The 13,494-nt window shown below is 35.8% G+C and overlaps 1 protein-coding gene across 3 annotated transcripts in view; it reads right to left on the bottom strand.

Moving 5' to 3' along the window:
• LOC127976159 (NACHT, LRR and PYD domains-containing protein 3) overlaps nucleotides 1–13,494 on the bottom strand; it is a 579,287-nt gene that overhangs the window by 463,804 nt on the left and 101,989 nt on the right. Inside the window, exons 1-6 of one of the 3 annotated variants that reach the window (XM_052580386.1) lie at nucleotides 9,444–11,369; nucleotides 7,912–8,082; nucleotides 7,225–7,395; nucleotides 6,680–6,841; nucleotides 4,247–4,293; nucleotides 3,088–4,137 (exon numbers count right to left, since the gene is read on the bottom strand). The exons of the other annotated variants lie outside the window; for them this stretch is intronic. Coding sequence (XP_052436346.1) covers nucleotides 3,605–4,137; nucleotides 4,247–4,293; nucleotides 6,680–6,841; nucleotides 7,225–7,395; nucleotides 7,912–8,082; nucleotides 9,444–11,356 — 2,997 coding nt within the window. The 5' untranslated portion in view covers nucleotides 11,357–11,369 and the 3' untranslated portion in view covers nucleotides 3,088–3,604. Of the gene's footprint in view, nucleotides 1–3,087; nucleotides 4,138–4,246; nucleotides 4,294–6,679; nucleotides 6,842–7,224; nucleotides 7,396–7,911; nucleotides 8,083–9,443; nucleotides 11,370–13,494 lie in introns of those variants that run through there. 3 annotated transcript variants of the gene reach the window in all.

Genomic DNA, 13,494 nt, shown 5'->3' on the forward strand with positions numbered 1-13,494 from the left:
CTTCACTGCATTTGTGTGTGAATTTTGAGACTCCCCTGACTTGGCTCGACACACAAATGCTTTTTTTTAAACAGGGAATGATCAGCAACCAATCAGATATCTCCCTTCTTTAAGCCAATCACAAGAATGCACCCCATGTGGGGGGATTGTTTACTTATAAGCCAATCACATGAACGTGTTCACACAGCAATTGTATTAAATTGTATGAAAATACAGATGTTTAGATTACAATTCAGGTTTATTTTTTATTATTTTTTACTAAATATAAATTTAAAAATGTCTCAATACATATAGCCCAGTGACTGCAGAAAAAAAGTTAACCATGGATTCATAAATTTGCAATAGGCAATTATTTCATTTTATTGAAATATTTTAATGAAAGTAAAAAAAAAAAAAAATGTTTAAACCTTTTTGAATATTTAAATATATCTAAATATTCTTTTGGATGCAATATAGAAGTCACTTTAATTATAATATTCAGTCCCTACATGAAGAGAGAGTCAGTGGTCCGCTGCGAGAGGAAAGTGGCTCTCTGGCTGCGAAAAGTGTGTCTCCGGCTGTCGTTCGCTTAGGAAAGTGAGTTGGTTGCTGCGTGAGGAAAGTGAATCGTTCGCTCAACTTCGCTGCTTGAGGAAAGTGAATCGTTCGCTCAACTTCGCTGCTTGAGGAAAGTGAATCGTTCGCTGAGGAAAATGAGTCGCTCGCTGGGTGAGGAAAGTGAGTCGTTCGCTGCGTGTCTCGTGAGGTAAGTGAGTCGCTCGCTGGGTGACTCATGAGGATAGTGAGTCGTTCGCTGCGCAAAGTGAGTCGCCGGCTGTGTGAGGTAAGTGAGTCGTTCGCTGAGGAAAGTGAGTCGTTCGCTGCGTGAGGAAAGTGAGTCGTTCGCTGATTGGCTTATAAGTAAACAATCCCCCACGTGGGGTGCATTCTTGTGATTGGCTAAAACAAGGGAGATATCTGATTGGTTGCAGATCATTCCCTGTTTAAAAAAAGGCATTTGTGTGTCGAGCCAAGTCAAGGGAGTCTCAAAATTCACACACAAATGCAGTGAAGTTCACAGACCGCAAGCAGTTTGTAAATCAAGATATATGTGTGTGTGCATCAGAAATACATTTCTGAATCTTGTCCTGTGCATTTGTGAATCTTGAGTGCATTTGTAAATGTTGTTTGCATTTCTAAATTGTGTGTGTATTTCTGAATTTTGTGTGCATTTCTGAATTTTGTATGCATTTCTAAATCTTCTGTGCTTTTTAAATTTTGTGTGTGCATTTGTGAATTTTGTGTGCATTTGTGTATCCTGTGTGTGTATTTATGAATTATGTGTGTGCATGTATGAATCCTATGTGTGCATATGTGACTGTAGTGTGTGCATTTACCTTTATTGAGACTCTTCTGGCTCCATAGTGGCCTGCCTGATGGGCCACACCATGGTGTCACTGTTCCTGAGATGGGCGATGTACTGAGTGATGAACAAATGGCAGCCATAAATCCCCTGGGACACTCCCAATCACATGGCTCAGACATCTACCTACTGTGGAGTATGTCCAGCACTTACTAGGCTTACAGAAAAATGTACTCAGCAAAGGACCTGATTCAATGATAATGCAGCACAAATACAAAAAGAACACTTATTTACAGAACAGTGCCCCTGCTAATAACTGGTTTGTAAGATGTTACAGTAACACAAATAAATATTTCTAAATCAGTGAGGTGGTCTAATGTTTGATTTTTCTCTGTTTAATCAATTCAGACAAGCATTAAAGGCATTAAAGGCAGGCAGAGTCACAAGCTGAGATAGTGAGATCATCAAATTGAAACTTAGAGAGTTTAAACAAGGCCAGAAGAGCTAGAACATCATCCTCTCTGCTGAAGTCACCAAGAAAACAACAGCATGTCTTGACATGGAGGATGAAAGGTGAATAAATAAAATTTTGGTAGAATCAGAAACAGTAATGGCATGATATTCACAGGAAGTGTAAGTGCAGAGAGAAGTGAATTTCCAGGTGTTAGAAATGAGTAAACATTCCATTCACACAGCTGGAAAAAGGTTGTGGGAGAAAATGTCAATATAGAGAGCTGAAGGAGTCAGTGTTTCTACTAATATCCATTTAAATCAAAGCTAAAATGTTACGTTTTGACCACCTATCAAAGGCAAGAATGAGGTCAGATCGTAAACTTATTCGTTGCAGTTTACAGAAATTCAAACATACCGTATTAAACCAAATATAATGTTTTTTTCTTGGAAATACATTTGTGGCTGTCTTATATTCAGTGTCTATACTTTGACATGTCAGTAATACCACCACAACAATAGCTGGTGCAAAAAACACGTAAAATTAGTGTGCCATGAAATTGTAATGTAATGTGTGTTAAAAAGAAAAAGAAAAGCTTTGAAATGGATAGACTAAATGTCATAGGCCTATAATTCAGATGGGAATATTTTCAGATGGGATTTTATGGTATATCTAAAAGTGTACTTTTTTAAATGGGATTGTTGGTACATTTTACCAGTATTTAAAATACTTTAAAAAAAAAAACAAATTTTTTTTTAACTATAAATATGTCTATAATTTAAGAAAATACAAGTATATTTTTTCTAAGTAAAACAAAATTTGGATTTCAAAAGGTACATCTTGAAAAAGGGGGGTTGTCTTATAATCGGGTCAATATGGTATATATAGCACAGTATATCAGGTCTTTATCAAATAAACCTCTTTGAATTGTCGGCTTTTCATTAGTAAAGTTCACTGTTCATTTATTTATAATCTGAATAGGTTAACACACATGTTGAACTAATATTACGAATACTTCAGCTTTCACGTAATATATATATTTCAAATTTTGAATATTGAATTTCATTGCATATTGGCATTGAATAATTGATTTACACATTATTACATATTACACATTAAGTGGTGACAGAAAATCCAGTGAATGTCATATACTCATTTGACCTTTTAATAGAAAAACCATCCCATGACTGATGCCTCACAACTTCAGTTTTCATTTTAACAGAAAAAGAGTGGTTTTGAGTGATGAAAGTGTTGATATTGAGAATGAACAGACAAGAAAACAGACCTTTACTGATTATTGATTAAAATAAGTATTTAATTATTAATATATAGCACAAACAGTTTGCCAGATTGACAACACCAACAAGAATGAGTGTACTTGACAAAACACAATTGGGTAAACTGGCAGTGGGCGGGTTTCACAAACCAAAACATGTCCTGTGTCCCAATGAGCATACTATTCACCCTATCTGCCCTAAATAGTATTGAAAATTACTAATATCACATATAATTTTGCACGGACAGTGTGCACATTGGGACGCAGGCAGAGACAATTTTTACATGTTTTCAAAGGAGAATTACTAACTGCATTTTTTTCAGATAAACAAGTATGTTAACTTAGCATGTTTCTTAAATATCTGCAAACATATTATGGTATTTTTATGCTTTAGTAAATTCAAAAACTTACATACAGTACCTTTATTTAAATAGTTAATGATAGAAAGAATTCACAACTTTGTGAGGATAATGTGAATGTGAGTGTTTCTTTGTGTCACTCAATTGTGTCTCAGTTGTTTCTCACATGAAGATATTTAGTCACATAGAGACACTGAAGTATCAGAATAATAAAATCTAAATCCAGCATACAGGGGTTCAGTGAATGTGGTGTTGAATGTGTGTAAGTGTGTGAGTGTGTGTGTGTCAGAGACGCTGTAGAAGGACAGGGTGCCAGCTGACCAGTCCAGATACACTCCTACTCTGTTAGAGAAATGTGAAGAGACTGATTTGTTTAATTTCTTATTATTGTGCCACAAAGTAAAACTGGTATAGGAGCAGTTCAGACTCCAGGATATTTCATTGTATCCAAACAACACATTTTCACCATATCCTTTCCTGCTGATTCCTTTATATGTCACTGATATATTAACCCCCCCACCTCTCCATTTAGCCTCCCAGTAACAGCGTCCAGTCAGTCTCTCTCTACACAGAACCTGATGACACTCAAATCTTTCTGGATGATCAGGATACGGCTGCGGGTATCTCACACGTGTCACCTTTCTGTTCCTCTCAGACAGAGACAGGTGAGTGTTTGATGTTTTTGGATCCAGTGTAAGATTGAATGCATCTAAACACAAGAGAGATTATTACAATTGTAACACACACCAAAAAAAAAAAAAAAAAAAACTATGATCAAAGGTATTTTGTGTGTGTGTGTGAGAGAGAGAGAGACTTACATTTCTGTAGTCCTGCTGTAATTCTGCACTCTCCTCCATGATCCACACTAAAAAAATAATAATAATATAAAAAATATATACAAATAAAAAATATACAACATCAAATATAATATAATATATATATATATATATATATATATATATATATATATATATATATATATATAGTACAGACCAAAAGTTTGGAAACAGTTTGGAAACATTACTATTTTTAATGCATCAAGCCTGCATTTATTTTAATCAAAAATACAGAAAAAAAATGTAATACTGTGATATATTATTACATTTTAAAATAATTGTTTTTAAATTTATTATACTTTCAATTATCATTTATTTCTGTGATGCAAAGCTGAATTTTTAGGATCATTATCACATGATCCTTTAGAAATCATTCTAATATGATGATTCATTATCAAAGTTGGAAACAGTTCTGCTGCTTAATATTTTAATACTTTTTTAGGATACTTTGATGAATAAAAAGAAATTTTTTTTTAATAAAATCAATACTTTTATTCAGCAAAGATGTGTTAAATTGATAAAAAGTGATAGTAAAGAAAATATATTATTAGAATATATATTAATATAATTTTTTTATATTTTTTATAAATGCAGTTCTTTTGAACCTTTTATTCATTAAATATTAGACAGCAGAACTGTTTCCAACACTCATAATAAATCAGAATATTAGAATGATTTCTAAATGATCATGTGATCGACTGATGTTACATGTGACACTGAAGGCTGGAGGAATGATGCTGAAAATTCAGCTTTGCATCACAGGAATATATATATATATATATATATATTTTTAAATATATTCAAACAGAAAACTATTATTTTAAGTTGTAATAATATTTCACAATATTACTGTTTTTTCTATATTTTTGATCAAATAAAGGCTTGATGAGCAGAAGAAACTTCTTTCAAAAACATTACAAATCGTAATGTTTCCAAACTTTTGGTCTGTACTGTATTTTTTTATTTTTTTTTATTTTTTTCTCTCATTTAGCCTATGATTTATGTGTTTGTATGTTCAATCTGTTTTTGCTCTCAAACAACAATGAGAATTCACTTTCTAGATTAGCAGCAAGCTTTGAATTTGTGTTTTGGGATCAGAGACTTGAGTCTGTTTCTCGGATGTTGCTGTTATGAGTTACAAGAAGCTGTTGAATTGATGCAAGCGGTGTTGTTTAAAATATGCAGATGTCATAGTTAAAAGTAAAGAAAAGGTTTCTGTTGGAATACCTAAGAGTTAAAGTATATGTCACCTAAAGATTAAAATTGTTCATGATTTCCTTCATATTGTTGCAAATCTGTATGAATTTCCTCCTTTGCAAAACCCAATATTTCGAAGAACAAGTTAGTTCATGCAATGAAAGTTAAAGGGGTCAAAAGAGGAGAAATCAATACAGGTTGTAAACATCATAAGGGTAAGTTAATCATGATTATTATTATTATTATGTTTTTTTTTTGTTTTTTTTTGCGAACTCTTTCTCAAGAACTGCTGAACAAATCACGGTGAAAGTGTCCTACTACAAATACAAAGCAAACTATATACAGAACAGACATCTATCCATGTTTTTATGTATGGATACTTAAGTAATTGTGTTGTATATTAAATGTTACTATTACCTTTACATCACAAGTCTTTTTAGACATTCTTTAGTCAATACTGTTTCATACTAGGGGTGCTCAATAAATATTAGCCGATAATTAGTGCGCTGATAATGAGCTTGGGTTTGCGCAGCTTGTCAGTTAACAACAGCTCTGTGTAGTAACAGCTGCTCTATTTGAAATCATGCACCTGATGGAATTTACTGCGGATTAGAGAACCGCGATGCACATTAATTATTGGCAAATATTTATCGTACACCCCTATTTCATACACCTCTGTTAAATGCTTGGTGAACGTATTTTATTATTTGACTTTGACACATGAATTTGATATTACAAATCAGTGAATTAAAAGTTAAGAAATATTTATACTTGAGAAAAGTAGAAATATCCAAAACTGTACTTAATTACAAAGAATTTATAATTTTTTATTCTTTTTTTAAGCAACTTGTTTATATATGGTAGGGCACAAAGAAAGTTCCTTGAGACATTTATTTCATTGTAGAACACAAGTAGAACACTAAACAACCATGGCCTTTATGTCAGAACACCTCGCCACTCTTAACCAAGAAGAAGAGGTTAAAAGAATAAAAGATTCTGCACAAAATTAATTTTTGGGGGTTGTATAATTTTGCACATGAAACAGTGTTTCAATGATTAGATTAAATAAGATTTACTGGTGCATTTGTTAGTTAGTTCTCAGCAGCAAAATGTCTTTTAGGTCTATGGGATTACATAATTTTAATTGCAGCTGTACATGTCATTTTATATTACATTCCTGTACAAACCCACAGGACAGGATGTTAGTGTTTAACATACTTGAGGTTGTCCAGTCTGTAGTTTGGATCAGAGAGCAGCTTGACTAATGATTGTCCTGGGTGATTGTAGCTCAGATCCAGCTCTCTCAGGTGTGAGGGGTTTAAACTCAGAGCTGAAGCCAGAAAACAACAGCCTTCCTCTGTCACCATACAGCCAGATAATCTACAAACACACACAAACAATCAACATCACATCATCTGGGACTGGAGACCATCTTAACCTGATTCATACACAGCTGTGTTCAGATTCCTGTAACTCTGATGACTGATTCAGTGTAGTAATTTATCCACAAATAATTACAGGTCCAGTTCAGCGTTTTACTCAATTTCACAGTGTTGATGGAGCGGAATTGATCTCAGTAACAATTTCTGTTCATCTCAACTTCTCACAAATATAAAAAGTAAATCAGTGAATAAATAATTTTCAAAAACAGACACACTGGATTCTGCTGATTCAAACACCAAAGACATCAAGGACAGAGCAAAGGAAATCTTTACTTTCATAACCAAGTGATCTGTTATCTGATCTTTATCTGTTTTTCTTACCTCAGTATGTTGAGTTGACAGTGTGAACTCTTCAGTCCATCAAATAGTAGCTGCACTCCTGAATCCTGCAGGTCATTGTTACTCAGGTCCAGCTCTCTCAGTGAGTTTGATGATTGTAGAGATGAAGACAAACTTTTACAGCACTGAGCAGTGAGATTGCATAAAGCAAGTCTAAAGCATAGGATGAAATACAGAACAATAATAAAGAGATGGTGGGGAAAATATTTTATGTGACTAATATTCTGTCGTTCATCAGATGGTAAACTCTAAATATTGACTGGAAATATGGCCAAACAGAGTGGTTTTGAAATCATGGCTACAGATAGTATTAATCATACAGTATGCAAATTTGTTGTTGCATCAGCATAACATATGGGTTCATGTAGCTCTATTGGCAATTACAATGCTTAAGTCAGAGGTTAATAATGAATGTACAATTTCACCTATGACAAAATCTGATGTAGAACAAGAAATGCATGTAAACACATTATATAGCAGAAATGTTCACTCATCTATACTTGAATATTTGCAATTATTTTTTTGTTCATTGTTTTGCTGGAGCAATTACAAAGCCAAAGTATTCAGATGTAGTGGGGTCTGCTGATATATTAAAAACTCCCAACAGATTAGGACCAGAACAGAGGACATCTTAAATTTCACAACCAAGAGAACCTTTAGTTTTCTTACCTCAGTATGGTGAGTTGACAGTGTGAACTCTTCAGTCCATCAGACAGAACCTTCACTCCTGCATCCTGCAGGTCATTATTACTCAGGTCCAGCTCTCTCAGTGAGTTTGATGATTTTAGAGATAAAGACAAACTTTTACAGCACTGATCAGTGAGATTACAGGCAGCAAGTCTACAACACAGAATAAAATGTGTTAACCAACATATTCAGTGTTCAAAAACATGTGGCTTCAGAGTCACAGTCAAGTAATGAGGAAGTAGGAAAGATAAACTCCAAAATAATTTTAGCTATTACTGTTACTCCAGATAGTACAAACCCGATTCCAAAAAAGTTGAGACACTCTAAAATTTTGAGTAAAAAAGGAATAGAATAATTTACAATGAAATGTCATGCCAAATATTTGGCTCATTTTGGATTTCATGAGAGCTACACATTACAAAAAAGTTGGGACAGGAAGCAATAAGAGGCCGGAAATGTTAAAAGTACATATAAGGAACAGCTAGAGGACCAATTTGAAACTTATTAGGTCAATTGGCAACATGATTGGGTATAAAAAGAGCCTCTCAGAATTCGTTGCGAATTCTTTTTTTTTTTTTTTTACTCGGTATGAGGTGCATGAGTGCGTGTGGCATGGACGGCTTACAAATCTGAAAAGGCACCATTAATGCTGAAAGGTATATCCAAGTTTTAGAACAACATATGCTCCCATCTAGACGTTGTTGCTTTAATGGGAGACCTTGTATTTTCCATCATGACAATGCCAGACCACATACTGCATCAATTACAACATCATGGCTGTGTAGAAGAAGGATCCAGGTACTGAAATGGCCAGACTGCAGTCCAGATCTTTCAGCCATAGAAAACATTTGGCGCATCATAAAGAGTAATATTCGACAAAGAAGACATAAGACAGTTGAGCAACTAGAAGCCTGTATTAGTCAAGCATGGGACAACATTCCTATTCATAAACTTGAGCAAATTGTCTCCTCAGTCAACAGACGTTTGCAGACTGTTACAGAAAGAAGAGAGGATGCCACACAGTTGTAAACATGGTCTTGTCCCAACTTCTTTGAGATGTGTTGATGCCATGAAATTTAAAATCAACCTATTTTTCCCTTAAAATTATAGATTTTCTCAGTTTAAATATTTGATATGTCATCTATGTTGTATTCTGAATAAAATATTGAAATGTGCAACTTCCACATCATTGCATTCTGTTTTTATACACAATTTGTACAGTGTCCCAACTTTTTTGGAATCGGGTTTGTATACAACTAACAGCACAATGTGAAATTTCAAAAGATAAACATTAATTTTAAGAGTCGTAAAGAGGTTCAAAAGTCATAAAAAAACAAATTACTTTATTTTGTACAAACACACACAAAAAAAACTTGATTACATATTAGTTGTAATGGATGAATTGATGGCACAAAGAAAACAGAGTCATGATTTGATGGTGTAATTAGAACATTACTGTGTCTCAACAAAACTTACATTCAGTTTCATCTTTAATCACATAAATCAATACTCACAGAGATTTTCTGCAGTTCACCACAGCTGGTATAAGTCTCCTTCTACCCTCATCTGATGTGTTGTATTTCTTCAGATCAAACTCATCCAGCACTTCCTCTGACATCTGAAGCATGTAGGCGACTGTTGAGCAGTGACACACTGAGAGTCTATTCACTAAGTGATTCTCTGATTTCAAAAACTCCTGAATCTCTATGTACAGAGTCTGATCCTTTATTTCCAGCAAACAGAGGAACAAATTGATGCATCGCTCAGCTGAAAGACCTACATCACTCTTGATTGCATATTTAATGTCTTGTGTGATTCTCTTGATGGTCTCTGAGCTGTTCACTGTGCGTGTCAGTAGATCTTTTATGAGTCTCTGATTGGACTTTAGTGAGAGGCCCAGCAGGAACCGTATGAAAAGATCCAGTTGACCATTTTCACTCTTTAAGGCTTTAACAGCTGCTGAGATTAGTAGATCATACAGAGAGAGACTGTACTGCTGGCTTATTTTATTCAGAAATGACTTCAGTGATTCTTTGTTCTTGGTAATATGGCAATAAAACACAAAGAAAGCAGCTAGAAACTCCTGAAAGCTCAGATGAATGAAGCTGTAGACTTTCCTCTGATGAATCCCAGATTCTTCCTTAAAGATCTCAGTGCAAATTCCAGAATACACTGAGGCTTCGGTGACGTCTATGCCACTCTCAATCAGGTCCTCTTCATAGAAAATCACATTGCCCTTCATTAACTGTTTGAAAGCCAGTTCAGCGAGTTTTACAATCACATCTCTGTGTGACTTAAAGAGTTTCTTTGATTTTTTCTCAAAATACTTCTGACTCTTTATGTTAATCTGAGTCAGCAGGAAGTGGATGTACATTTCAGTCAGAGTTTGAGGGATTTTTGCACTATCATCTTGTTTCAGGAGGTTTTGAAGCACAGTGGCTGAGATCCAGCAGAAGACGGGGATGTGACACATGATGTGGAGGCTTCTTGATCTTCTGATGTGTGAGATGATTCTGCTGGCTTGATGCTCGTCACTGATTCTCTTCCTGAAATATTCCTCCTTCTGAGAATCATTGAATCCCTGAATTTCTGTCACACGGTTGATGTATTCTGAGGGGATCTGATTGGCTGCTGCTGGTCTGGAGGTGATCCAGATGAGAGCAGAGGGAAGCAGCTCTCCTCTGATGAGGTTTGACATCAACACACCCACTGATGAAGACTCAGTCACATCACAAACTCTCTCATCATCTGAAAACTTCAGTGAAATTTTGCTTTCATCCAGACCATCAAAGATGAACACAACTTTGCACTCCTCATAAATATTTATGCCCAGATCATGAAGTTCAGGGTAAAAGTCCAGCAGAAGTCTGTGAAGACTGTACTGGTGATCTTTAATCAAGTTCAGCTCTCGAAATGGAAGCACAAACATAAAATCTACATCCTGATTGGCTTTTCCCTCTGTCCAGTCCAGAATGAACTTCTGCACAGAGATGGTTTTTCCAATTCCAGCGATGCCTTTAGTAAGAACAGTCTTGATTTTGTCTTTCTCCTCAAATCCTGGTTGATGTAAGGGTTTAAAGATGTCATTGCAGCAGATTGGAGTGTCTTTTGTTCTGGGTGTTTTCTCTGTCTGTAAAACCTCATGTTCTTCATTCACTCCTTCACTCTCTCCCTCTATGATGTAGAGGTGTATGTAGATCTTGTTCAGAAGGGTTTGATTCTCTTTTAGTTTGCTTACCTCAAACACTCTCTCATACCTCTTCTTCATGCTGGTTTTATGCTGGTCTTTGACTGTCTGTAGTCCATCACCCAATGGCTGGAGAGAAATGTGCTGCTGGTCTGCAGTCTGCCGCATGTGTGTCTTCTGTGTGTTTGTCTGTAGGGTTGTTTTTTTGTTGCTCTCCCTGAAGATATAACAGCTAGTCATAAGGTGTGCCACTGGTCTGCTCACATTGCCTCTTCTCACTCTGCAGAAACATTGAGATGAACAGAATAAACTGTAAAAATCAATAAGAACATAAAAGCTGAAGCGCTGACAACAAGTTTCTGTGCTCTGGAATGTGGCTTTGTGTGTGTCTGTACTTTACGTTGAAGAAAGCACAATAATTTAGAATGGTCAAATTTGATCATATAAAATAACAGTTCTGAATGTATTTTAATTTATTCACTTTCACACACCATTGCAAATAGGTTTTTTTTTAAACAAAAATTAAAGGGAGGCTTATTAAAGAAGCAACATCTCAGTTGCGTATTGTAACCTTTGTTTCCTGAATTGACCAATGAATTGGGAATCTTGCCAGAGAGACCAATACACTATGAGTGTAAACAAAATAAGCCAATGCACTTTGGCATGCAATTATTGCATCCAGCTGCCATTGATCACAGCGTGAGTATGATTTGGCAGCCAGTGCAGCACATGATAAAGTTTTCGCTGGGGAGTGGTGGTACATCAGCTGTGGTAACTGGTGATGGGAACATGATGTCTCCGTTCCCTCCTTCAGGGAACGAGTTTTCAATACAAAACCGAGACATTCCCTTTCAGTCGGTCATTCTTGAAGTCACGTCTGTGACCGACGAATTGACAATCCCTACCAAAGCGCTATGGATGCTGCCCAATTTAGTGTCCTGTGCAAGCCACCTGTACCCACAATAAGGCCAGTTACTGTTGTCATAGCACTACCCACAGGGAAAACGTACCTGTAACACTTGGGACAGGAATGTTGCAGAAGCCCCATCCTTTTCTAAGGAGGATTCGGAAGCAGTTACACATATGAACAACCATTTAGGTGCATATGGAAGATTAGAGGTAACTGTAACCCTCTTGGAAATGGCAAAAATCTGCTGGGTAGGCTTGTGCCGGTATTAGTTTCAGTACCGAATGGCTCCAGGGCGAATTCCAAATGGAAGTGATCATCCTTATCCCCTTGGAGTGGGGACTTTGGAGTAAGCAGGGCACGTGCATGCCATTAAGTAGTTGTTAGGAATGCACTTTACGAAAGGAGCGACAAATGTCCTCATTATCTTCAGCTGGGACCATAGACTGTTCTCTTGACAATGCAGCACGTATCTGTTGGCAGATGCCGCTGTTTTACTGTCATAAATGTCTTTATTGTTGTTTGCATAACTGTTGCAAATAAAAATGTAATCTTTTTTTATTTTTTATTAAAATGCACTATATAATATATAAAAACACTGTGATGACCCCGAGTCTCCTGATTCTATTGGTCCAGGTCGTGAGAGTTCCTGATTGGTTTTCCTCATGTTAATTGATAATTAGTTAGAGTATATAAGAGTGCTGTGCCTTATTTGGGACAGGCACTCTCTGGGGAAACTCTCCTCATGAGTGGCTCCTTATGTTTTCTTACACATGCAGTGTCAAGATTTTGTTTTTCCTTATCCCTAGACTTATGTTTATTATTATAGGTTGTGATATGTTTAATTCAATAAAACTGGTTTTTGATTTAAACATTTCTGCTTCGTCCCTCTTTTGTGTTGCGGCTTAATACGAGCTAGTCGTAACATAAAATATGGGGCTCGTCCAGGATTTCTAAGTAAATACATAATGCCTTTAGTGTGTTCACCTTTTTAAATGATTAGACTTCAGGTATTTAGAGTGTTCTCAGCTGGGTTTAAAATCCTTCCATAGAGGCACTGTTTTTTGTTTTTTTTCTGCCTTTCTTATTTTTGAAGGTTATTCTGGGATGGAGGTTTTAATTTTCTCTGCCCCGAGTCCAGTACACCTTTGAAGATTAGATAGGTTTAGTTAGTGTTGTTTATAGTTAGGAATTGGAGTCTCTCATTTTTTTAAAGGTGACACTTTGTTGTTTTTCTGTATCTGTGTATTTGATGCCTGCTGAGTATGAACATAATTTGAGGGATGACTTTTGGTAAGTCTTTGTTTATCTCATAACTAAGGTGCAGATTGCATCTGGAGCATGTATGTATGACAGTTCCGGGTGAAGTGGCTGATGGGATTTGTTTTTCTAGTAGTCTAGTTTAGCGGCATCTCAAGTGTGTGTTTGCTTTGCTGTTGTGTTTCTCTGCTGCATCTTTTAATAGAAGTTT

This window comes from Carassius gibelio, chromosome B17 (assembly GCF_023724105.1).
Source record: "Carassius gibelio isolate Cgi1373 ecotype wild population from Czech Republic chromosome B17, carGib1.2-hapl.c, whole genome shotgun sequence".
Classification (NCBI taxonomy): domain Eukaryota; kingdom Metazoa; phylum Chordata; class Actinopteri; order Cypriniformes; family Cyprinidae; genus Carassius; species Carassius gibelio.